The sequence below is a fragment of the Ceratotherium simum genome, chromosome 2 (assembly GCF_057802395.1).
Source record: "Ceratotherium simum simum isolate JZ-2026a chromosome 2, ASM5780239v1, whole genome shotgun sequence".
Classification (NCBI taxonomy): Eukaryota; Metazoa; Chordata; class Mammalia; order Perissodactyla; family Rhinocerotidae; genus Ceratotherium; species Ceratotherium simum.
In genome coordinates, this window is record NC_141901.1 from 38,924,437 (window position 1) to 38,948,253 (window position 23,817).

Below are 23,817 nucleotides of genomic sequence, written 5' to 3' on the forward strand. Positions count from 1 at the left end.
TACTCATCAATTTGTCTCCTACTGAGATCAAAGTTTGTAGCTTTCTCTGAGACAGATGAAACAGAATATTTTCATATATGTGAGACAAGATGTGAGTAGTTAGGATTCAAATGCTTCATTATATATAGATGGTCAGTTGAGTGGTCTGGCAGAGGCCATCAGGATTCAGGCATTTCTGCCTTGAATGAGAAGTTCTCCAACTCTGGAGTGATTCAGGTACATCCTTGGATTATGTGACTCTCAAGAGGACTGCAGTCTTGCCTGGTATCTGGTAGCAGAGAAACTAAGTTGCAGTTTCCTTGGAAGACAGAGTCTGGAGGGTTATGATGATCAAATGATGATCAAAGCCTTGAGAAGCTATTCACATCAAGATGTCAAAGCAGTACTTAAATAATTCTATTAAGTATTGATTTTCATTATTGGGGTTCTCTCACGCTACGTAACATGCTGTTTGATATTTTAAGAAAGATCCCTCTACTTCCTCTTTTCGCTTCATTAACGTGACCAGCTATACTCAGAGAAGTACCTTGCTGAGTTCACTCCCCAGCTGTAGGAACCAGCCTGTCTTCTAAGAGCTGCTCCTCCTCGGGCTCTCAGAGCAGTCTTCCATGCTACTGTGGGCGTCCTTGCTGGTTCTCGGTAAGTGATGGAGTGAAAGCCTTTGCTTGCTGAGAAACCTGAACTTCTCCATGAGCAAAGGCCTCTCCTCTGGGCTGCTGAACAAATGGATTTTACTCCCATTTCAGAATAGTAGAAAATGAGCAAAGGGGGAAGATATTGATTTAATGGTATGAGAAAAAAAATTGATTTCCAGAAGTGTCTTCATCATTTGCTTTTAATTGCCTACAGAAAATTCTTCCTATTCCAAAAGTGGGCTTATTTTCCATGCAAAAAAACTATAGCCAGATTCAGTTACCTCCCTAAATACAGGTCATGAAGACCCAGGGTAAAAGATGAACTGCGTCCCTTGTGAAAGGACCATGTCCTAATTGTGAGCTGATGTAGAATGATCTTCTGCTGAGAATAGTTATTTCCTTCTCTGTGTTTAAGATCAAACCTGCTCTGATGTTTGCAAAGAGCATGAGAAGAGAAGAAATAAGATGGTTTCCCTTTGATTTTTATCTTCCCTGCTTCTGTACTATTTGTCAATATTTGTCCAAATGAGGTTCTCATTTCCTAGTAGCTCAACCTGGGGAAATAAAGACCTGTCAGTCATTTGCACGCTAAATCTTTATTAAGCATGTTTGTCTTGTTCTCAGCTGTATCTCCAGACTCTAAGTATGGGAAGAGCTATTAGTGTGGCTGGCTCATCATGGGAACTCAGTAAATAGAGAATGACTGGGTATATTGGACATGGTGCAGTGCGGGCACTGCAGAGAACTCAGGGACATGGAGGACATGGCCTCTGCCCTCAAGAGCTGACTCCCCTATAAGGAAATTGAGTACAGATGCAAGAATATTTGACTTGGCAGTACAAGAAAAATATTACACAATAGGTCATAGGATAATGTAGATGATAATAATTAATTCCTGCTGGTAATAATTAATTCTTGCTGAGCCCTGACTATACCAGATACTCTTCTAAGAATATTCCATGTATTAATTTATCTAATCTTCTAACAATCAGTGAGATGGAATTGCTATGAACCCTATTTTACAGATAAGGAAACTGAGGCACAGAGATGGTCTCTTGTCTTAAGTTTCATGCAGTAGTACAGTGACAGTGTCACAGCTCGGACCCATAATCTAACATTAGAACTATGCTTTTAACCACAACTCCATCCTGCATGTCCAATTATGAGTTCCAAATGAACTGTGATGGTCGTGTTCTGAGTCAAGAGAAGAATGAGGGTGTTACAGCCTAGAGGCATCTGAGAAGGCTTCATGGATGAGGTGGGATTTCATCTGGGCCTTAATGCATGGGTGTGACTTGACTTCGCTTGGTACTGAAGGAAGAGAATGACATTCCGGGCAAGAAGATAGTGAAGCCAAGTCTTGGCAGCAGCTTCAGTCATAATAAAAAAATACTGACAGCAAGTGTTAATTGAAGACTTGCTAACTTAACTCATTAAAATAAAACTATGAGGCCACTTTTTGGGCCCCGTTTTACAGATGAGGGAACTGAGCCTTGGCGGTTTTATGTAGTTTGTCCAGGATCATACAGCTGAAAGTCAAACCTGTTTCTGCCTGAGTTAACAGCCTGAGCTTTTGGTCATGGCGTTATCTTGCTTCTCTGTGGTGGGTGGAACTGGACGTGTTTCTCCTCTTCTCTGTTGGAAGAAGAGTGCGGGCAGGTGAGCTCTCAGGATGCAATGGTTTGGGGCTCCTTGCCTTGTGCTGATGTCTGGCTCCTGACTTTTGCAGCTCCAGTCGGTGGACCAGTTGGTAAGTCTGCCTTTTCTTTTCTCTCTTATGTTTCTAGATCCTAATAACCATTGTGTGTCTCAAATACTGTAAGAAGAGGCCTTGTTGTCCCTGCATCCTTTTCCTGAGGACTGCAGGCACATGAAAACATCACTCTGCCTTGTAATTCTGACCTTAAGAGTTTGGGAGTTACACTCTCAGACGAAACCTGCCATTGTGCTGGATGAACTTGAGGGGCCTGGGATATATGTCATGGAGTTCAAGGAGAGGGGGTGCCCCCACCTGATGTGGGATTCTAGCCAACCTGACAGAATGCATAGAATCCTGAGATGGGAAGGAGAGAAATAAGCCAATGCCTCCATGGGGGAGGCCGGGGTACAAACAACTTGACTACTTCTCCATATCTCCTAGCTCCAGCTCAACAAAGCACTGCCCTATCCATGTGTAAGCAATTTATCCCAAACTTCAGCATAGGAGGTAGATATTTTTCTGTTAATAGCTCAAATCATGATGACTTTGAGCCCCCATCCTACTGGTCAGCAGAAAGTCCAGCTTTCTACTAGAAGCTGTCTCCAGGTATTTTGGCAATCCCTGTGGATTCCTTCAAGTCCATGGAGTCCATCCTGGGGGCTGCTTGCTGTCAGCTCCCACCAGCGGGAGCCACAGCCCCTTGGTGCACAGTGTCCCCTGCAGTTCCTGGATCTACGGTTCTCCCCTTTAGTGCTGTGGACACAGACCATTTCCCACAAACCCCTGCCTAACTGGGAAGAGATTGTAACTTGGCAACACTTTTCTAATGGTTCGAGGATGGAAAAATAAGATATAGAGAGTGTTTTACATCAGCTACTAGATGTGATTAACTTCAGAACCCACTAACTCCGTCCCAGCTTCAGGGAGGCCCAAACAAGATGTGTCTCCTCCTGGCCATAGGGCCACTGGCATGTAGCAGGGCCAGCTTACCTGGACCAGTGAGGAATCTGGCTGCTTACACCAAAGGAAGTCCCTTCCCTCCAGCACAGGACCTACTGCCAAGTCTCCATGCTCCCGAACCCAGGTGCTTCCCAGGAACAGAGACAGTGGGGATTTCTATTCCCTTCAGGAGAAACAACCCCGTACCCACTGTGGACACAGGATAGTCTGAACCAACCTCTAAAGAGAAAGAGAAAAAAAGTCTGCAGAAACATAAGAATAATTTACATTACCAAATAGAACTTTTAGCTTCTTCGTGTAAAACAAGCATTCAGGTTACTCGACAGTTTTTGCCTCTAAACAGAGGGAGAGTGTTTCCTTTACATTTGAGTATAACTAAAACACCTATTTGGGTAGTTTTTCCAGAAAAAGGTAAGAATATTCAAAGTCTCAAGCTTTAAAAAAGCAATTGTTTGTAAGCCCAAAATGTAGACATTGATCTCAGTATAAAGGTACTAAGGAAAAAAACACACTTAAAGTGATTCCACTTAAAATTTTACAGTAAATAGCGTACCCCCAAAATTGAGATTTTATTTTTGAAAAATAAAACAATACAACTAGAAATCATTTGTTTTATTTTCTACTTCACAGAATATAGGTTACCATAGGCAATTTGTAGAACAAAGCATGAACCTAATATTGATTTTTTTTTTTTTTCTTTTTGCTATGTGGTCGCTGCCACAGCTTCAGGCATCATGACTGTTCAAGGCAGGAAGTGGGGGAGGGGGATGGGGAGAAGTGAAACTGTAAAAGAGCTTCCCAGTATGCTTCTCTCCTTCCACCATAAAGGAAAAACCTTCCCCCGGAATCCCTATCCCTTAGTCCACTCCTAGCCTTATTCCTCTGACATCTCTTTATCCAGAACATGTGTCTGGGAAAGTTAGTGCTTCAGTTTTTCAAACCCATTGGTGGGCAACAGGCTCGAGAGAAGGGCATTGGGACTGACTTTCAGAAGCCAAACAAGTATTTTCCCTAGTATTGGTTTCTCCTCTTCAATTGTTAACAGATCTTTTTTACTACTCTTGTCAGTGACTTTGTGAGCCATCAGAACTGTGGTCCCACATAACTTTTACCAACTTCATGAATTACTGCATCTTTGCAGAATCTGGAATACCACTTTGCAATAAATTTTCTTTGTATACCTGGTGAAAGATTAGCCTATCAAGGCACTGATCTTTCAGCAGGCTGGGTAGTAGCAATAAAGGGAAAGGATGCTTGAGTAGATGTTTCCTATCATGTGTAAATTGACTTGTAATTACTTTGTGTGGTAATTACTCAGGGAAGGAAAGTTTTTCCTCTATCCTCTTATGTTTTATAATGGGGGCCTGCAAATTAAACTGACAAAGACAGACTAGCCAGAGAAAAGATATTTTTATTCACTACTTGCAGGAGAACACAGAAAAGATGAGGCAAGGAGGCGGTTGGAATTTGGGGCTTATATGCCATCTGAATAGGGAAAGGGGAAAGGGAGAAGGGCACTTAGGGGAGAACAAATGACTTTTAGGAAAGACAGAAAGGCTATGAGAGAGCAGATGAGAGCTATGACAGTTTTGTGACAATATCTGTTCAGGTGTGCTGCACTTCCAGTCTCTCGTGATAAGAATCAGTCTTTCCTAGTTGCTCCTGGGGAGGCGATTTATGACAATTGAGTTCTTTCGTGATGCTTTTAGATAGATAAGGGTGTTCAGAATGAAAAAAAAAACATATATAAAATCTATTTTCAAACGCCATGAGCTCAAAATAATTTTCATGCCACAGTGGTATATTCCGGACGCCTTCAGTTACTAGCCCTCACAACTACAAACCTCAGAAAATAAGCACTGACATAGATATAGTCTTATATCTTATAGATAAGAAAGAGCCTCAGTAACAGTTTCTTGTTGGGGAAATATAATTCAAAACAAAATCTTCTCCCAATCCAGAAATCTTCTCCACAAAAGATTAAACAAAGTATACTTTTATTCTTAAATAAGCATTAAACCAGACTGTGATGTGCATCACAGATAATCCACTAAGATGTTGCAAAGACAGAGACAAATCTCGCATTCTTATATAGCCATTCAGATACGACCTGTTACATACATGTTTTCAAGACTAAACTAGCTCTCAATTAAGAGGTCTTGACACTGCACCTTTTGTCACACATAGTTCATCCTATCTTTATCATGATAATCAGGGAGACCACCGTGTTAGCTAATTGGCTGTCATCCAGAGGAGGAGTAAACCTTTCATATCTTTAGGACTGGAGATCGTTTTGCATATTGGAGCAAGATGCCCTCCAAACTTAGGCTCTTATCCTCCCACAGGAATTGGGAGACAGGGAGCTATCCTCCTAGATGTCTCCATTTTGAAAAGACAGATCCTCTTGAGAAAGACACTCCAGAGTTGTGAGACTAGCAAGGGGCTTATTGAGCCACTATAAAGATTTATATACATTTGAGAGAAATTCTGAAAGAAAAGGGAAAGACTGAGAAACCTTTTCCCTTATTTGCAACAAGGAGAATTAAACATCGAAGTTTTAATTTGTATTTACTTTTACATTCTCCAGCTTCTGTCCATCAGTGTTTCAAAGATCTTAAAGCCTGATTTCATGCAGGGCCCATATTTTACTGTCATGCAAGAGTATGTTCGAGGTTTAGGGGGATAGGAGCACCTAGCTCCTCCCACACTCATGCTCTTTGTAGCTATTCAAATATAATTCTCACTTTGGACAACAGCCTGCTCGCCTCTCCCTTACCTACTTCTTGTTGGTAAAAATACAGCTTAGACCCTTTTCTATAATTGCATAATTGACCCCAAAATTCCTACACTTCCTCCATCACATCTCCCACCCCACCACATGCCCATGCCACATAACTGCTCATCTTAGAGAAGTGTCTGTAACATCTCGAGCCCGGGCAGGAGGGAGTCCAGGAGGAGTCTACTTGAGGACCTGGTCCATCAGAAAAGGTAAGGGGGTTGTGGGCCTCCCATCACTGATCTTTCCTGGTGAGTCGGTCCTGCTGGGGTTGCCCTCTGAAAGGCCAATCTGCTTCTGTAGACCACGGAGCAGCCCCTGCACCGCTGGGTAAGGTGGGCACAGGTGGAGAACTTGCAACCTGTGGAAACAGTAGCCCTCCCAGGAGGCTTTTTAGGGATTCTCCAAAGCCAAGTCCACCTGTCTGTCCCACACAAACCACTGTGGTGGGGGCTACAGGCACCTCCATCTCAGACTCATTTCTCTTCTCCTCAGCAACTGCACCCAAACCCACGATTTCCCTCAATCCTCCATGGACCACCTTCTTCAGAGGACAGACGGTGAATCTGACTTGCAATGGATTTCACCTCAAGGCACCAGGGAAAATAAAATGGTACCGGCGGTACTCTGGAAGAGAAATACAAATCAAAACCCCAGGCAACACCCTTCAGGTCCATTTTTCTGGAGACTACAAATGCCAGGCCCAGGGCTCACTGCCAAGTGACCCTGTGCACTTGCTCTTTTCTTCAGGTGAGAAAGAAGGTGAATTAGTTAAAACTTTTAGAAATGATCTCGGTACATCTTAGCTCCCTGGAGTTTCCAAGAACTGAGGTCCTTCATTCCACCCTAACACTTGACCTCAGCTACCTTCAATTTCACATTCTACCTCATGGTCTATAAGTGTTTTCCTAGCTACTATTGCTATTAGAGTTTAAAATTAATTTAATCAACAGACATTCTTACACATTTACATAGTTAAGGAAAGAAGTTGGTTGTAGGGGATTCAAAAATGAAACTGTCTTAGATCATGCCCTCAAGGACTTTATAGCCTCCTACAGGAGAAGTTACACATACGTGAATGTACTGAGCACAAAGCAGAAAGTGAAAAGTCCCATAAAACAAGAGTTCAGAGGTGGGAAACCTCCAGCCTCAGGCCTTGTGTCCCCACCTGTCCTAGTATCTGTCCCTTCTCTACTCCTACTTTTCTCTCTAACTGACACTCATTTCCCTTTCTGTCCAGTTTTGCCTGCTGTAGAGGTAATGGTTTGGATTGCTACACAGGCTCTGCTCTATAGGAGTAGGCATTCACTGCAGTCATCTAAGAGAGAAAGGATAGAACTAATGTCTAATTAGAATCTGAAGAGCAAGAGAATGTCCATAGTGGACCACATTCACTGTCCCTCGACCCTGGATTTGTGGCTGTGATAATAAGCCTGCTACATAGCAGATTCTGATGCACTGTGATGCTTCCCAGGATATTTCTCCAAAAGCAACCTCTTGGATGACTCCTGCTCTGAGTTTTGATGAGCAAGTTGGTGTTGATCTTTGCCGTATTCAATGACGTCAGGGATTTTGATCACACCTCCTCTCAGCTTTTTCTCTCCATATTAGAATCCTTATATTTTTAATTGGTCCTTGAATGATTAAATAAATGTGCTTGGGATTTATTTAGGAAGTGTATCTGAAGCATGTCACTGATTTGGAAGGAAAGAGGTGAGCTTGGGTCAGGAGACTAAATCCTGTGGAAGAAATAAAGAAGAAAACAACAAAGCCTTTGTAACTCAAGATACACAAAGGAAAGAGGAGTGCCCTGAATGACATATCTTGTCTCTGTGTGGTTTCCAGACCTCCTCATCCTTCAGGCCCCACATTCTGTGTTTGAAGGTGACGCGTTGGTTCTGAGATGCCGGAGAAAGGGGAAAGAGAAACTGATTGCTGTGAAATACACTTACAAAGGAAAAGTTATCTCTCATTCTAATAAAACCTTGGATCTTTTGATACCACAAGCAAGTTCAAATAACAGTGGCTATTACCAATGCATTGGATCTATGGACAAAAATTATATACTTAGATCAAGTTACAAACTTATTAAAATTCAAGGTAAACCCTTCATTTCATATAGATTTGCTTAGTAATGTCAGTGTGGGGAAATTGGGTATGACAGGAGGGGATTTGTGTGTTGATAAAAAAACTCTGGATAAATGAGAAGGCTAAGTCCTCCAGGAGGCAGAGACAGTGGAGTAATTGGACTTAAATAAAATGTGATAGAAGAGTCAATAAGTTTATCTTGCTATGTGTCTGAAGTTTCGTAGGACTGAGAATCCAAGCCTGCCTCTCCCAGGGTTCTAAATACCCTCCTGCTGAGAACTTGATTCTCCTCTTCTCTCTAGAACTATTTCCACGTCCAAAGCTGCAAGTCACAGCCCCCCAGCCAACAGAGGGAAATTCTGTGAACTTGAGCTGTGAAACACAGCTTCCTCTAGAGCGGTCCGACACTCGGCTTCACTACGTCTTCTTCAGAGATAACGGGGTCGTCCTGTCAGACTGGAGCACATCCCCAGAACTCCAGATCACAACCATCTGGAAAGAAGACTCAGGATCATACTGGTGTGGTACTGAAACGGTGACCCGCAGCGTCCGCAAACAAAGCCTCCCGCTACAGATCCGAGTGCAGAGTGAGTGTTGGAGAGCCAGGTGGGCTGGCTGGGGCTGTGGCATTTTCCCTGACTGCTCCTTCTTGCCCTATGGGGGTAGGGACTACCCAATACAGATGGATTTCTCATCCTGATGGAGGCACCTGGCTTAGACTAAGAAGTGAAGTGCTATAATAAAAGAAATATAGGATTTCATTTCCACTTCCATTTCTGTAAAAACTCAGTCTTCCTTTGAAACTCTATCACCTCGAAATGATGGAGATGATCCATGGAGTTAGATACAAGAGTTGGGGAAAATAAAACAAAAACAAGAAAACAAGGTGTCCTGCTACTGAGTTGACAGATTTTAGAATGTCAGATCTTGGGGAAAACTATTTAGGAGATAAGCATCTACCTCTTCCTAATCAGTAGCAACAAGTAGTAACGTGAGTGCCTGTGATGTGTAAAGCAGAAGAGAAGGACATACATGCATACACACAAAGATAAATACGATGAGTATCAACTTGTCTTAAGTACCAAAGCAGGACTTCTGGAAATGGGTGTGGTCCAGCCCAGTGCCGTGATGGCCACTACTGCTGTTACCTATGCCTCAAAACAATCCAGACCTCCAGCTAGGACATCAAACAAAACCCAAATGCTTCTCCAGAGTTAGCCAATTTTTTTCTCCTGGAGCCTTGTGTGTTAGGATGGAGAACTTAAATTTAGTGATGTTCTAGGTCCAAAATCCACAGTCTGTGAGCTACAATGCTAACAACTGCTAAAGAGTATATCTTAAAGTCACATAAAAAGTGACCCTGTCCAACATCCCAGCCCTGCCCTCCCCACACCAGGCCCTCACGTGTCATCTTGTTTGCACACAGGAATCCCTGTGTCTGGAGTGCTTTTGGAGACCCAGCCCCAGGAGGGGCAGGTGGTTGAAGGGGAGACGCTGGTCCTTGTCTGCTCCGTGGCTGAAGGCACAGGGGACACCATGTTCTCCTGGCACAGAGAAGACACAAAGCAGAGTCTGGGGAGGAAAAGTCAGCGTTCTCAGAAGGCAAAGCTGGAGATATCTGTTATCAGGGAGAGCCATGCCGGGGAATACTACTGTACAGCTGACAATGGCTATGGCCTCATCCAGAGTGAGGTAGTGAACATCACTGTGAGAAGTAAGTTTTAACCTCCATTTACCTTATTTATTCTCAACTTTCTCAAATTAGGGGTGGGCATTGCCAACCCTATCTTTGTGATTCTTCTTTTTGTATTTTGCCGTCTTCTATTGCCACAGACAATTTCTTCCATTAGAATATTAATAATCCAGGTTATGATGAGGTCCTACAACGAGGTAATGTTGGTCAGGAGCCATTGTGCACCTTGGAGATGATTTTGTGCCTGTACTCTGATCCATTGTGTGTTGATCTCAAAGAGCAGCCTTAACTCATTAACGGTGTTTTAGGGTAGAGTACAGTTCTATCATCCTAAGTGTCAACTATACTCTCCTTTCAGTAAATCATCCACAGCACATCAAACCAGTCTCCTCAAGTATGATAGAACCAAAGTCACAGGGCATTCCTTTACTCCATTACTGTAGGCCTGAGAGAATCTCAGTACCCAAATTGTATGCAGGTCAGGAAACCCACAAGAGAGCAGATACAGAGCAAGTTATATCCACTGAGGAGATAAGCCTTCCTTTGGGATCCCACAGTTCAAGCTTATGTCTTTCTCTTCCTCTGTCCCCAAGGGACACAGGGCAAGTCAGGTTCCCATTCAGCTTCCTTGGCACTAAGGAAATGGTTTCTACTAACTGAAATTCCTCATCTATCTCAGATTGCATCCTTGGCTAACCTATAAAGCTAGCTTTTATTGAGGAGCTACTAGAAAGCTAGATTTCCTTGCCTTTTTTTTTTTTTTTACAGTAAAATTCCTCAAAAGAGTTAGCTCTTCTCATTCTCTTTACTTCTCCTTTCTCTCAAACCCATCACGATCAGGCTTGCTTCATTCCACCAAAATAACTCTTGTGAAGATCACTTGTGACCTCCATGTTGCTCAAATCAATGGGCAACTCTCAGTTTCTGTTTTACTTGACCTATCACCAGCTTTTGACACAATTGATACTTCCCTCCTTGAAACACTTTCCTCCTTGACTTCTCAGACACAATTCTCTCTCAGTTCTCTACATATTCATCAGACACTCCTTTGAGGTTTTATTTACTGGATCCTCATCATATTTTCAACCTTTAAATTTTGGGGACTCCCAGGGCTCTGTCCTCAGACTTCTCTCTATCTGTGCCCACTCTTTAGATCATCTTACACAGTATTTAAATGTACTTATGATTTCTATATGCTTATGATTCCCAAACTCAATCTATAGCCTAGACCTCTAGTCTGAACTCAAAACCCATATATCCAAGTACCTAAATCAACTACTCTGCAGGAATGGCTAATTGGGTAACTCAAACTTAATTCATCGAAAACCAAACTGTTGATTTTCACCCAAAATCTACTCCTGCTTGGAGCCTCCCCTTGGTAAATGTTAAACTCCATTCTCCTAGTTACTCAGGCCAAAAAATTGAGCATCATTCTAGACTCTTCTTTTTATTTCATCCTCCATATCTAATCTACTTGCAAGTGCTAATGGCTCTACTTTCAAAATATAGCCAGAATCTGACTAATTTCCACCACCTCCACTGCCACCACCTGATCCAAACTGCAAGCATTCCCTGCCTGAATTATTGCAATAACACCCTAACTGATCTTCTGCTTCACTCATTGCTCCCCACAATCTATTCTCAACACAGCATCAGAAGCAACTCTCTAAATCATAAGTCAGATCCTGTTACTCTTCTGCTCAATACCTTCCCCTGGTTTCCTATCTCCTTGAGAGTGAGAGCCAACATCTTCTCAGTGGCCCACCAGGTCCTGATGATCTGACCTCCTACTACTCTGACCTATCTCCTCCACTCTTCCCTCACCTTTGCCACTCTAGCCACCATGGCCTCCTTTCTCTTCCTCAAACATTCCAGTCGCACTCCCACCTTGGGGCCTTTGCACTGCTCTTCTCTGATGTCCTCATGCTCACCATCTCACTTCCTCCAGAACTTTACTCACCTTTTCACTGAGACCTTCCCCAACCACCCTATATAACATAGCAGCTCTTCACCAAGGTGCTCCCTCTCCAGGTCCTGCTTGATTCTTCCTCACAGCACGTACCACCAATCGCCATGCCACATAGTCTTTGTTTGCTGTTTGTTCCCAGCCCTCCCATATGAGCCTCAGGAAGATAGGGCTTTATTTTGACTACTATTGTATCCCAAGTGCTTGGACTAGTGCTTAGCTCATATTATATATTCAATAAATATTTGTTGAATGAATGAATTTTATATACATCGTTTTTGTTGATCATATTAACAATCCTAGAAGATAAAGATATTATCTCTATTTTGCAGAAAAAGAATGTGAAGCTCAGAAAGGTTTGGTAATTTGCTTAAAGTCACAAAGTTTATAGCTAGCAGCCCAGATTTGAACCTCAATGCAATCATTTAGCTCAGAGAGACAGAGAGTATTGTCAAAGTTCTCCAAAGAAGTACCACGTAATCAAGTACTCATCATCAACCACACTAAATAAGCAGAGAACTGTGCTGTTTATGTCAGTGGTCAGCCCTGACAGAGCTGTGAACCTAAACAGTGTGGTTAGCGGCTCTGGGAAGGGCCTGCTATGCTAATGGCCCAGCTGCTGTGCAATTTTCCCTTCAACTCCCTGGAGGCAAGTCTTATAATCAAGCAGGGTCCTCGCAGGCCAGGGGACTGACATATCTTTCCACAAACGATGCCACAGGAGGGTCTGTATGTCACTCTTGAAATTTCTTAGTGAGCAGCAACATTGGGTGTGATTCCCAGCAGAGAAGGGTAGAGATTGAGCAGGGTGTTATCTTAATGGCATTCCAAGAATCAGCTGGGGAGGGGAAGAAGATAGCAGAGCTGAAAACGGCCAAAGGGCGCCCCCTGAAGACTTTTGAATGCCCTAAAATCCAGAGTGACACTGAAGGGAGGAGTGCTGCTTCTCCAGGAAGGCTCTTATACTGAGAAGTTTACTTTGGGGAGCCCCAAGTTTGCAATCCCTGAAGAGGGTAATGGTGAATTTGTTGGTCATTCACATCCAAGTGTGAAATTACTCATCTTCCTTTTGGAGGTTAAGGTCATCAAAATGAATTAGCCTCTTTTGATTCAGTCAGTGAACTGGTCACCTCATACATGTAATTTCACTTTACTCTCACAACTACCTTGCAAGGCAGATGTCATTGTCTGTTAAGGAAACAGATGATCTCAGGGATTAAGCAGATGTCAAGGATTCAGTTGATATATGACGAAGCAGAAATTTCTCCCTAAATCTTTTTTATTCATGGACTGTATGCAAAATCTCTGTGCTTAGAAGTGACAGAATTTCTAGCAGGAGAGAAACTCTGAATTAGCCTGGAGTACTAGGCTAATGTGGGCTCTCTTAGCTCATGCTGCTGTAAGAAAATACCATCCACATGGTGGCTTTAACAACAGAAATTTATTTCTCACAGTTCTAGAGGCTAGAAGTCTGAGATCAGGGTGCTGGCAAGGTCAGGCTCTGGTGAGAGCTCTCTTCCTGGCTTGCAGACAGCTGTCTTCTGGCTATGTCCTCACATGGCAGAGAAGGGGAAGAGAGAGAGAGATCTCTGGTCTCTCTTCTGCTAAAGACACTAAGTCCATCATGAGGACGCACTCTCATGACCTCATCTAAACCTGATTACCTCCCAAAGGCCCCATCTCCAAAACTCACACTGGGAGTTAGGGCTGCTTCCATGTATGAATTTTGCAGGGAAGCAGTTCAGTCCATAGACTGGGCTGAAGTTGGCTGGGGTGGTGCTGTGTGGGAGCAGACCTAACTTGTGGGCAGGTCCCCTAAGCTGATCAGAGGGCAGCATGAGGTTCCTGAGGGCCTAGGGCATAGTATGAGGGCAACCAAATAAGAGTTAATACTTACATAGACATAGCACTTGTCACGTGTCAGGAACTGTTCAAAGCACTTTACATATATTAACTCATTTAATCCATCAAAAACAGCGCTACTATAGTTACTTATTCCCATTTTACGGATAAGAAAGCTGAGGCATGGGGGGCTTAAATAATTTTCCCTGGCCACACAACTAGTAAGTGGAGGAGCCAGGATTCTAACCCAATGGTCTAATTCTAGACTCCACGTCATTCATTTTTTTTTCCCACCTTTATTGAGATATAATTGACATACAACATTGTGTTACTTTAGCGTGTACAATGTGATGATTTGCTATATGTATATATTGTGAAACGATTACCACAATAGAGTTAGTTAACGTATCCATCACCTCATAGTTACAATTTTGTGTGTGTGTGTGTGTGGTAAGAACTTTTAAAATCTATCTTAGCAACTTTCAAATATATGATACAATATTCTTAACTATAATCACCATGCGTACATTAAACTCCAGAATTTATTCATCTTATAACTGGAAGTTTGTACCCTTTGACCACCTTTATACATTTCCCCCCTCCTCCAACCCCTGCCCTGGCAACCACAAATTTGTTCTCTATGAGTTTGCTTTTTTTTAGATTCCACGTATAAGTGAGACCATACGGTATTTGGCTTTCTCTGTCTGACTTATTTCACTTAGCATAAAGCTCTCAAGGTCCATCCATGTTGTCGCAAATAGCAGGTTTTCCTTCTTTTTAATGGCTGAATAATATTCCATTCTACACGTGTGTGTGTGTGTACATATATATACGTGTGTGTGTATATATATATATGTATATCACATTTTCTTTATCCATTCATCCACGGATGGACACTTAGGGTGTCCACGTCTAGTTATTTTAAATAATGCTTCAGTGAATGTGAGAATGCAGATGTCTCTTTGAGTTAGTAATTTCATTTCCTTAGGATATGTACCAGGAAGAGAGATTGCCGGATCACATAATAGTTCTATTTTAATTTTTTGAGGAACCTCTATACTGTTTTCACTAGTGGCTGCACCAATTTACATTCTCACCAACAGTACACAAGGTTCCCTTTTCTCCACATCCTCACCAACACTTGTTATCTCTTGTTTTCTTGGTAACAGATGTTCTAACAGATCTGAGGTGATATCTCACTGTGGTTTTGATCTGCATTTCCCTGATGATTAGTGGTGTTGAGCACATCTTCATGTAGCTATTGGCCATTCATATGTCTTCTTTTGAAAAAAGTCTTTTCAGGTCCTTCACCCATTTTTAAATTGGGTTATTCGGGTTTTTTTTTTTTTTTTTTTTTTTGCTACTGAGTTGTATGAGTTCCTATTCTAATTCTGATATCTAATAATTCTAATATTATTAGATATTAACCCTTTATCAGATATATGATTTGCAGGTATTTTTCTCCCATTCTGTAGGTTACCTTTTCATTTTGTTGATGGTTTCCTTTGCTGTGCAGAAGGCTTTTAGTTTGATATAGTCCCATTTGTTGATTTTCACTTTTGTTGTTTGTGCTTATGGTGTCATATCAAAAAAGTCATTGCTGAGACCAGTGTCAAAGAGATATTTCCCTTATACTTCCTGCTAGGAGTTTTATGGTTTCAGGTCTTACATTTAATATATTTTGAGTTAATTTTTGTGGAAGTCCAGTTTTATTCTTTTGCATGTGAATATCTGGTTTTCCCAGCTACTCCCTTTCTATTAAGAGACTATGTTTTCTCCACTGAGTATTCTCTGCTCCCTTGTCAAATATATGCATGGGTTTATTTCTGGGCTCTCGATTCTGTTCCAATTGTCTATGTATCTGTTTTTATGCCAATATCAATTTGTGTTGATTATTCTAGCTTTGTAGTATATGTCAGTGGAAAGAGCTGGCTGCCTTTCTCCCCTTTGCCGCAATCCACTCAGACTCTTAACTCTTGCCCTCTACCACTTCATAGTGAGTCACTTCCTGTCACATACAGGCTCAGGGCTGAGCTCCCCACAAGCGGAAGGCTGCATCCTGTGCCACACCAGCCCCGGCCTAGCCCTGAGGGGCCTCATAAGTCTTAGCCCATTAGATTCCTCCCTGTCCCAGGGCTCAGGACCCCAGGGAAGCTGAGGAAAAGTTTCAGGGCATCAAGGCAATTCTAGGCCCTAGATCTCTCCCTCTGTGTCTCATACAGGCTCTTCCCCCTCAGGTGCTCTGGGTTATAGAACTGGCCTTATTGCTGCGGGAGCCACTGGGGTGTCGCTCAGCATTCTTCTCCTGGCTGTGGCCCTGATGTTTTACTGCTGGCACCAGAGGAAATCAGGTTTGTGGTGTCTCTTACCCTTTGCTAGAGTCCCTGCCTTAGACACCTCAGCTATTGCAGCCTCAGTAACCACCAAGCCACCATTCTCTACCTCACTACCCCAACACTCACAGACATACTCACACCCTTTCCTTAAAGGGCACTTTTCTTAATAGATGCTGTGGGTGAGGACTGCTCGTTTCTAGTTTGGTTTACTAAGCCCCAAGTGAAAGGCAGGAAAGAAGTAAAATTTTTAACGTAAAGTTTCAAAAAAGTTTTAACAGTTTCCTTGGGCAGTTTCTTTGGTTCATACAGGCTGGTCAACTAGATACTTCTGCCTATCCTAAATCCCCCGTAAATGGACCATCAAAATAAACCAAAAGGCTCTGTGAAGAAATGACTGGGAATGGGAGCTGGTTAATCTCTCTTCCTCTTCCTCCTCAGAGACTTCTTCGAGTCCAAGCCGGAACCCACTATCTTGTGTTTCAATGGCCCAGCTCTCCACAGGTCAGCCTGCCAGCTCCTCCCCTACCTGGGGGAGAGGGTTTCTCCCTGGTACCACCTGCCACATGCTTCCAAAGTCTTGTTGCCTTAGCCTAGGTCAAGCTAGTTTCAGATGCCAGAAAACTTGGTGTGGAAGACAGGCACAGAAATTTTTTTGGTTCTAGAACAATCACTCACATCCTTCAATTCTGTCTCTTAATTTAATTCAATTCAACTCACCAGACCCTTCTGAGCACCTTCTGTGGGCCTTGCACTGGGCTGAATGTAGGGAGCTTAAGACCTCTGACCACAAATCTCCTTAGCAAGCCCAAGTCGGAGCCCGAGGTTCCTCTGGGCATGACCACAGATGCTCCTCAAAGTCCACCTACAGCCCCTCACTACTCTACAAGAGACAATTTGGTTATTTTCAATATTTCCTGAGGTGTATCAACACAGACTTAAATCTTAATCAAGTCTCAAATAATTGCATATTTAACCCAGGAATGTGTAGCCCTGTTCCCAGCAAGTTATATGTTTTGTTCCATTTTTTTTCACATCATTTTCAGGAGAATTTGGGACCGGGTCCATGTTTGAATTTTCTGGTGACCTCTCTTAGGCAGCTCCTGTGTGTGAAGTAGTATTTGAGAAAGAGCTCCCTCTGCTGACATAAATGTGGCTTTGCTTATTTTGCAGGAGGTGGTTTTCTGAGAGACACAACCAGGTGAGGCCTCAGCTTTCTGGTTTCCCAAGAATAAAATACGCAGAACTGTGGGGTTGCAAAATTAGGTCAAGTGATTTCTCTGTGTTTCTAAGGCTGGGTGCTCCCGTTTTCACATTCATTGAAACAGCCAAAATCACAGCTTGCATAAACCTTCTAGTAGTTTGTATTATAGATTTTGGATGTATTTAGATCAGTTTCTTATCTGAAATTTATCCATTTATCTAAAATGATGATATCAAAGGTTATAGATTTTCTAGTTTATTTATTTCTGGTGCAAATAGTCCTATAATTAAACAATGTATTACTATAACTATGTGTAAAATGACTATCTGTTCTAGATTTTCCAGGGAAGTCACATTTTCTAATAATCTTCTTTTTGCTCCACATGTGCACATATATTTGTCAGATTTTGTGTCTTTAACTTTGGTTTGGAAAGTACGGTCCTCTGCTTCTGTCTGTATCAGTGTCTCAGTCTTAGGTTGTAGCCAGGGACTTGGAGCATGGACTATGTCTAATTCCTTCTTGAATTGTCCAGACAGGATGATGTGAAGACACTACCTCCTGCTGATGAGGTCAGGTTTTTTAACCAATTGTGAGTGGCCATTTTATCTATGAGATGACTGTTACTGTGATGTCAGAGGCTCTCTGGCTTTTTTCCCAGGCAAACTGCCCATACCACAGCCCCAGGGTTTCTTTTAAAATACAACCTGACTCTATATAGACCTATTGAAGGTGTGAAATTATTCAGGGCTCCCAGTCCCCTGGTGTCTGCTGACTTCCCTCCATTCCCCTGTCTCTATGGCTATTCCAATCTTGTGCATATTATAATGTTCCAGGGATGATCATGTGTTTCTGTGTCTCACAGGAGTCCTCCCACCCCAGGCTCAAGAGGGCCCTTCCATCCCACATGCCCTGCCCCAGTGGAGCTGCAGCCATTGTATGGCACTGGTAAGGATTCCCCAGTAGGAAGCTGCTCCTGGCCTGAGCCGGGGAAAGATAATGTGCTTTGAGGACTGGCAAAGCCCCCTGGTCTCCATAAGGTGTCCCAAACCCAGACATTCCCAATAAACAGTTGCTTCATCATATGTCCAAGAAGAGTGGAGAGGATGCTTAGGAAAAACATCTGCAGCACGTACCACTGCCTGAGACAGCCTAGAAAGTGTTGTTTTTTATTTCCAGCGCACACCAAGGAGGGAGACTTGGTATATTCTGAGATCCAGTTTATTCAGCTGGGAGAAGAAAGGGAAGGTAAGTCACTGGGGAGAGATTTTGGCTGCAAACTACATTCATTCAAGACATTTTTATTGAGCACTTCCTATGTGCTGGGTACTGTTGTAAGCACAGGGAGTCAATTAGTGAATAAGGCAGATAAAAATCCCTACAGTGTGGTGCTTAGACTCTGAAGAGAGAAGATAGACACTAAAAAATACATAACGTATTTTTTCTGAAGATCAAAACAAAATTAAACATCCTTCTGATAGACATTGTGATCATGAAGGTGTGTGTATGAGGGTTGCCCTTAAGTAATGAATGAATGTTTACAAAGCACCTACTATGTGGTGAGAACATTTATATATATAAATGTACATATATATGTAGCACACACACACACACATATATATATACACACACATGTATATGTTTGGTTAATCCATATAACAACCCTGTGTAACCAATATACCGAACAAGCAAGGTTTATGATTTAATTACAAAAATTTTCCGTCTCCTAGTGTCTTTTTAAACTTTATTTTGTGGGACATCTTCCCAGGCACTCAGGATGAAAATTCTGGCAGCCAAAGGCTTTTCAACACATTCTCTATTCAGTTAGGTGACAGACAATGGTGGACACTTTATGTCACAGTCTCAATTTAGTAGCTAGGATACCTAGTTCAAGATGTTAATCAAAACTTCCCCTCCCTTAGTTCAGGCAAATTTCAGAATGGATGTTGATGGATGGTAGGGATGAGAAGGTGGACAGGACAGAGTTGGCTTCTCTGTTTCTTTGGTTGGCCTCCCCTAACTAGCCTGGAGGGTGCTGGGGGAAGGACTTACTCCAATTAGTATCTTGGAAGCTGGTTTCCACTTCTCTGGGCTGGCAGATGCTTATGTGGGCACTCTCCCTTGTGAAGTGCAGGCGTGGTCTCTTCTGAGGTGTCCTGCTGGATCCCTCCTTCCTGAAGTTTCTTTGACACAGCTGATGCACTTCTAATTCCAGAGTTGTTTGCAGCTCCTTCACTGGCCTCACTCCCAGTTGATCGCATCCAGATTTCTGCTGCTGGAGTCCCTTGGTAGCTGTAAACCCCATTGGACAGGACCCAAAATGACCACACTGCTGCTTGTTCTCTCTCCCACGTGGACCACATCTGTCCTTGGGAACACTTGGACATTTCAGGTCTGCGCTAATCCAGCAACATTCTTCTGATCCAATAACGAGCTGTGTGTCAGAACTCTCAACCCTGTAGATTGGTGGCTTTCAAATATTTTATTGTAACCCACCATAAGAAATGCAAATTGTATTGTTAGCCAGGGTGAATGTGCACACGCACACACACACAAATACTGACACATAACTGAAACAAAAGCTGTATGAGACAATACTTAGTGTGATACACTCTATTTTCTATTCTACTCAAATGTATTGTTTTAATCAGCTTTTTGAGGTATAATATACATATAATCCACTAATTTTAAATGTACAGTTCAATTAATTTTAACAAATATATACAATCACAGAACAACCACCACAATCATGGTGTAGAACATTTTCAACACTTCGAAAATCCATTCATGCCCCTTTGCAGTTAATCTCCTCCCAGCCCCACTCCTGGCAACCAATGATCTGCTTTCTGTCCCTATAGTTTTGCTTTTCTATAACTTCATATAAATGGAATCATATATAATATACTGTTTTTATCTGGCTTCTTTCACAACATAATGTTTTGCAATTCATCCATATTCTAGCATATTATAGGGAGTTCACTACTCTTTTTTTTTTTTGATATGTAAAATATTGTACATATTTAATGTATACAACTCATGAGTTTGGGGATAAGTACATACCAGTGAAACAATCACCACCATCCAGGCCACAGACATATGCATCATCTCCCAAAGTTTCCTTCCACCCTCTATATTATTATTATTATTGTTGTTGTTGTTGGTATTATGTGTGGTAAGAACACTTAAGATCTACTTTCTTAGCAAGTTTTAAGTATACAATAGAGTATTGTCAGCTACAGGCACTATGCTGATAATAGATCTCCAGAATTTATTCATCCTGCATAACTAAAACTTTGTACCCTTTGACAATTACCTTCAGTCTCCCCTCCTCCCAGCCCCTGGAAATCACCATTCTACTCTCTGCTTCTATGAGTTTGACTATTTTAGATTCCACATGTAAGTGAGAACATACAGTATTTATCTTTCTGTGTCTGACTCATTTTACTTAGCATAATGTCCTCCAGGTCCATCCATGTTGTCACAAATGGTAGGAATTCCCTCTTTTTTAAGGCTGAATAATATTCCATTGTATATGTATATCACATTTTCTTTATCTGTTAATCCATCAGTGGACATTTAAGTTGTTTCCATATCTTGGCGATTGTGAATACTGCTGTGATGAACATGGGAGTACAGGTATCTCTTCAAGATCCTGATTTCAATTACTTTGGATAAATACTCAGAAGTGGGATTGCTGGATCATATGATAGTTTTATATTTAATTTTTTAAGGAACCGCCATACAGTTTTTCATAATGGCTGTACCAATTTACATTCCCACCAACAGTGTACAAGTGTTCCCTTTTCTCTACATCTTCCCCAACACTTTTGTTTTTTTGATAATAGTCATCCTAACAGGTGTGAGGTGATATCTCATTGTGGTTTTGATTTTTATTTCCCTGATTATTAATGATGTTGAGCACCTTTTCAATACCTGTTGGCCATGTGTATGTCCTCTTTGGAGAAATGTCTGTTCAGGTTCTTTGCCCATTTTTTGATTGGGTTATTATTATTATTATTTTGACTATTGAGTTGTGTGAGTTCCTTATAGATTTTGGATGTGAATCCCTTATCAAATATATGGTTTGCAAATATTTTCTCCCATTACAAATATTTCCATTTCTACGTATGGCACCTCACTTGGGAGTTTAAAAATACCCAGTATCTTTGTACCTAGTAGAAATTTCAATTGTAACCTGATCCTAAACTTATTTTGCAAATGAGATTAAGGACTTTGACCAGGTCACAAAACCAGTAAAAGACCAAGTCTTCTGTTTTGCTGTTATATCTGCTGTTTATAGTGCCTATTACTATATTTGGCCAACATATATCATCTGATCACCTGCTTTGTCTGTCACTTTGATTCTCAGCCATCTCCACTAATCAGGACCTTTTGAATGGTGGAATTAGAACTGCCAACAATTTGCTTGGGTTAATTGGGTGCAACTTATAGTGTTACCCTGATCATTTGCTGTTCTTCACACTCTGTATTTGACATATTTGTCAAAATATTATTATAGCTGAGCATTCTGTTGGTGGACTAGTTATATTTTAGGCACTTTGTGTATTGATGATCTGTAGTAAGATTTCTTCACCAGTGCTTCAAGGTTTGCATGAAGCCCCTGAGGTTGTATGCAAAGTTCCGTGCATATGACTATTTTTCTGGGAAGAGAGTATATAGGTTCTATCATACCATTAAAAAGATCTATAACCCCAAAAGGTCTATGGTAGGATTATGGTAAAAAAAAGAAACCTCAAGTGTCCCAGGATGTATCTTTTTTTCAGGCTCTATCTCTCCACAAAATTACTATGTGTTTCTGATGATTTTATCTTTTTCTCTGAGACTCTTAATTTCTAACATAGTATCTGACAAATCATGCCTGCTAAACATTTTTCTCACTGTGGCTCCATCTCTAAGAAATTGTGGCAATAAAATCAAGAACTAGAATATGCTAATGTAATGTGAGAAAAACAGGGTATACATATGAAGAGCTGTCATTGGAACTTGCTGAGCAATCAGGGGTGAACTTTGAGGTTTGGGGTGAGATGGAGGTGCTATAAGTTAAGAGAGGAAAGAACTAAAACTAAGAGACAAATTGTCTCACATCTGGTAAAGGAAGGGAGTGAGATTTCTTGGCATGGTATTGAGGGAAGACTTTACAGATCAATGGAGCTTGAAAAGAACTTTGCGAGAGCTGGATTAAGAAGTGATAAAACAGAAAATCACAAGCCTTGTAGGGCATGTTGGGGGTCAGGGTTAGGAAAACCTGACAGTCAATGGAAAGGGCTCAATGGCTCCCAGCCTCTGGGCAATAAGCTAGAAGACTGAGTTCTCAGTGTATCCAGGTGCCTGTAATTCAGTGGTTCCCTTTCTCTCCACAGCCAAGACCTCCAGAACATCTTTAGAGGACAAGGTGAGTTTCATCTCCTGTCTATTTTCTCTCCCTCTACTACCTATAGCCCCATACTCCCTTTCTCTTCACAGTTCTTCTTCTATCTTCTTTCCACCCCAGCATGCCTCCGTTGTCTACTCGGAGGTGAAGACACGGCACAGGTGATTCAACTGGAAAGGTCCGCTCTAATGATGAAGATGCCGTGGAAAGTTGCAACAACGTCCTACTCATGTGGCTTGTCCCTAATCCAAAGCCTGTAGCTCAGTGCAGCCCTCAAGGTCTCTGGAGTTACCAGCTGGTTCCAACTTCCCAGTTCTTCTTGCCCATGTGCACTGACTCCTGATTCATCTACTCTGAAGTGTTGATGGGATAGCTCCTGAAAGACTTCTCTAAAATAACCAGGATCCATAGTTAGCTATGGAAGACCCTGTGTACCTGCTCTGAGCCTAGCCTAATGTGTTCCCAAGGGTCTGATTTAGGGAAAAGGAATAAGGAGGGAGAAGGACTGATGTTGAAAAACAGAAGTGTCAACTTTGGTGAATTGGGATTTGCACATAGAATAGAGTGAGTGACTCAGGTCTCTGTTTAATACATCTACAATAATTCTTCCACTGGGGAATCACCTGCATCAATTGGTTTCACTATGAGTGGCTGCACAGGTACTTTGCAGACCGTGCATAGCCCCTTCCCTCCTGCTTACACTGTTTATACTGTCAGGATTCAGTTGTAGATGCAAGAACCCACTCCAAATGGTTTACAGAGAAAGAAATTTAAAAGAGGATATTATATACTTTGCAAAATCGTCAGAAGAGTTGGAGAGGCAGGCTGTAGGCTGAGCTTCCAAAAGCAAAAACTAATTATGTTAATATTATTAGAGACAAAGATTTTTAACATTAGAGAAAAGAAACACAAATATAAAATTAAGAAGTTAAGTAACAACCCTCCAAACCCAAATTTGAATTGGAAGTATCTGTTTAAACTGATGACAAACTCTGCCTTTTTAAAAAAGATATTTATTTCCTAGGTCTGTCCACTGAAAAGACTCAGAAATAATTACCAACCCAGTAACACTGAACATCAATTGCACATGTTGTAGTCTCTAAATACTGTTTCCTACTCAAAGGATATAGAGCCACCTTTCTTGTAGGAACTGTATCTTTGAGTTACCAAATAGTTGATGTGAGAATAATTCTTCCAGTAAATAAAGAAGGAATGAAAGAAATAGAAAACCA

General features: G+C 41.7%; 1 protein-coding gene across 1 annotated transcript; it reads left to right on the forward strand.

Annotated features, from left to right (window-relative positions):
* Positions 1-584: 584 nt before the first annotated feature.
* Positions 585-23,817, forward strand: FCRL4 (Fc receptor like 4). The gene is given in 14 exon segments (XM_087441261.1): positions 585-639; positions 2,365-2,385; positions 6,566-6,820; positions 7,916-8,170; positions 8,461-8,745; positions 9,585-9,872; positions 15,897-16,010; positions 16,434-16,496; positions 17,166-17,193; positions 18,059-18,141; positions 18,373-18,441; positions 22,575-22,606; positions 22,706-22,743; positions 22,745-23,817. Coding segments are annotated over 14 exon segments (1,746 nt in total). The 5' UTR covers positions 585-608; the 3' UTR covers positions 22,929-23,817.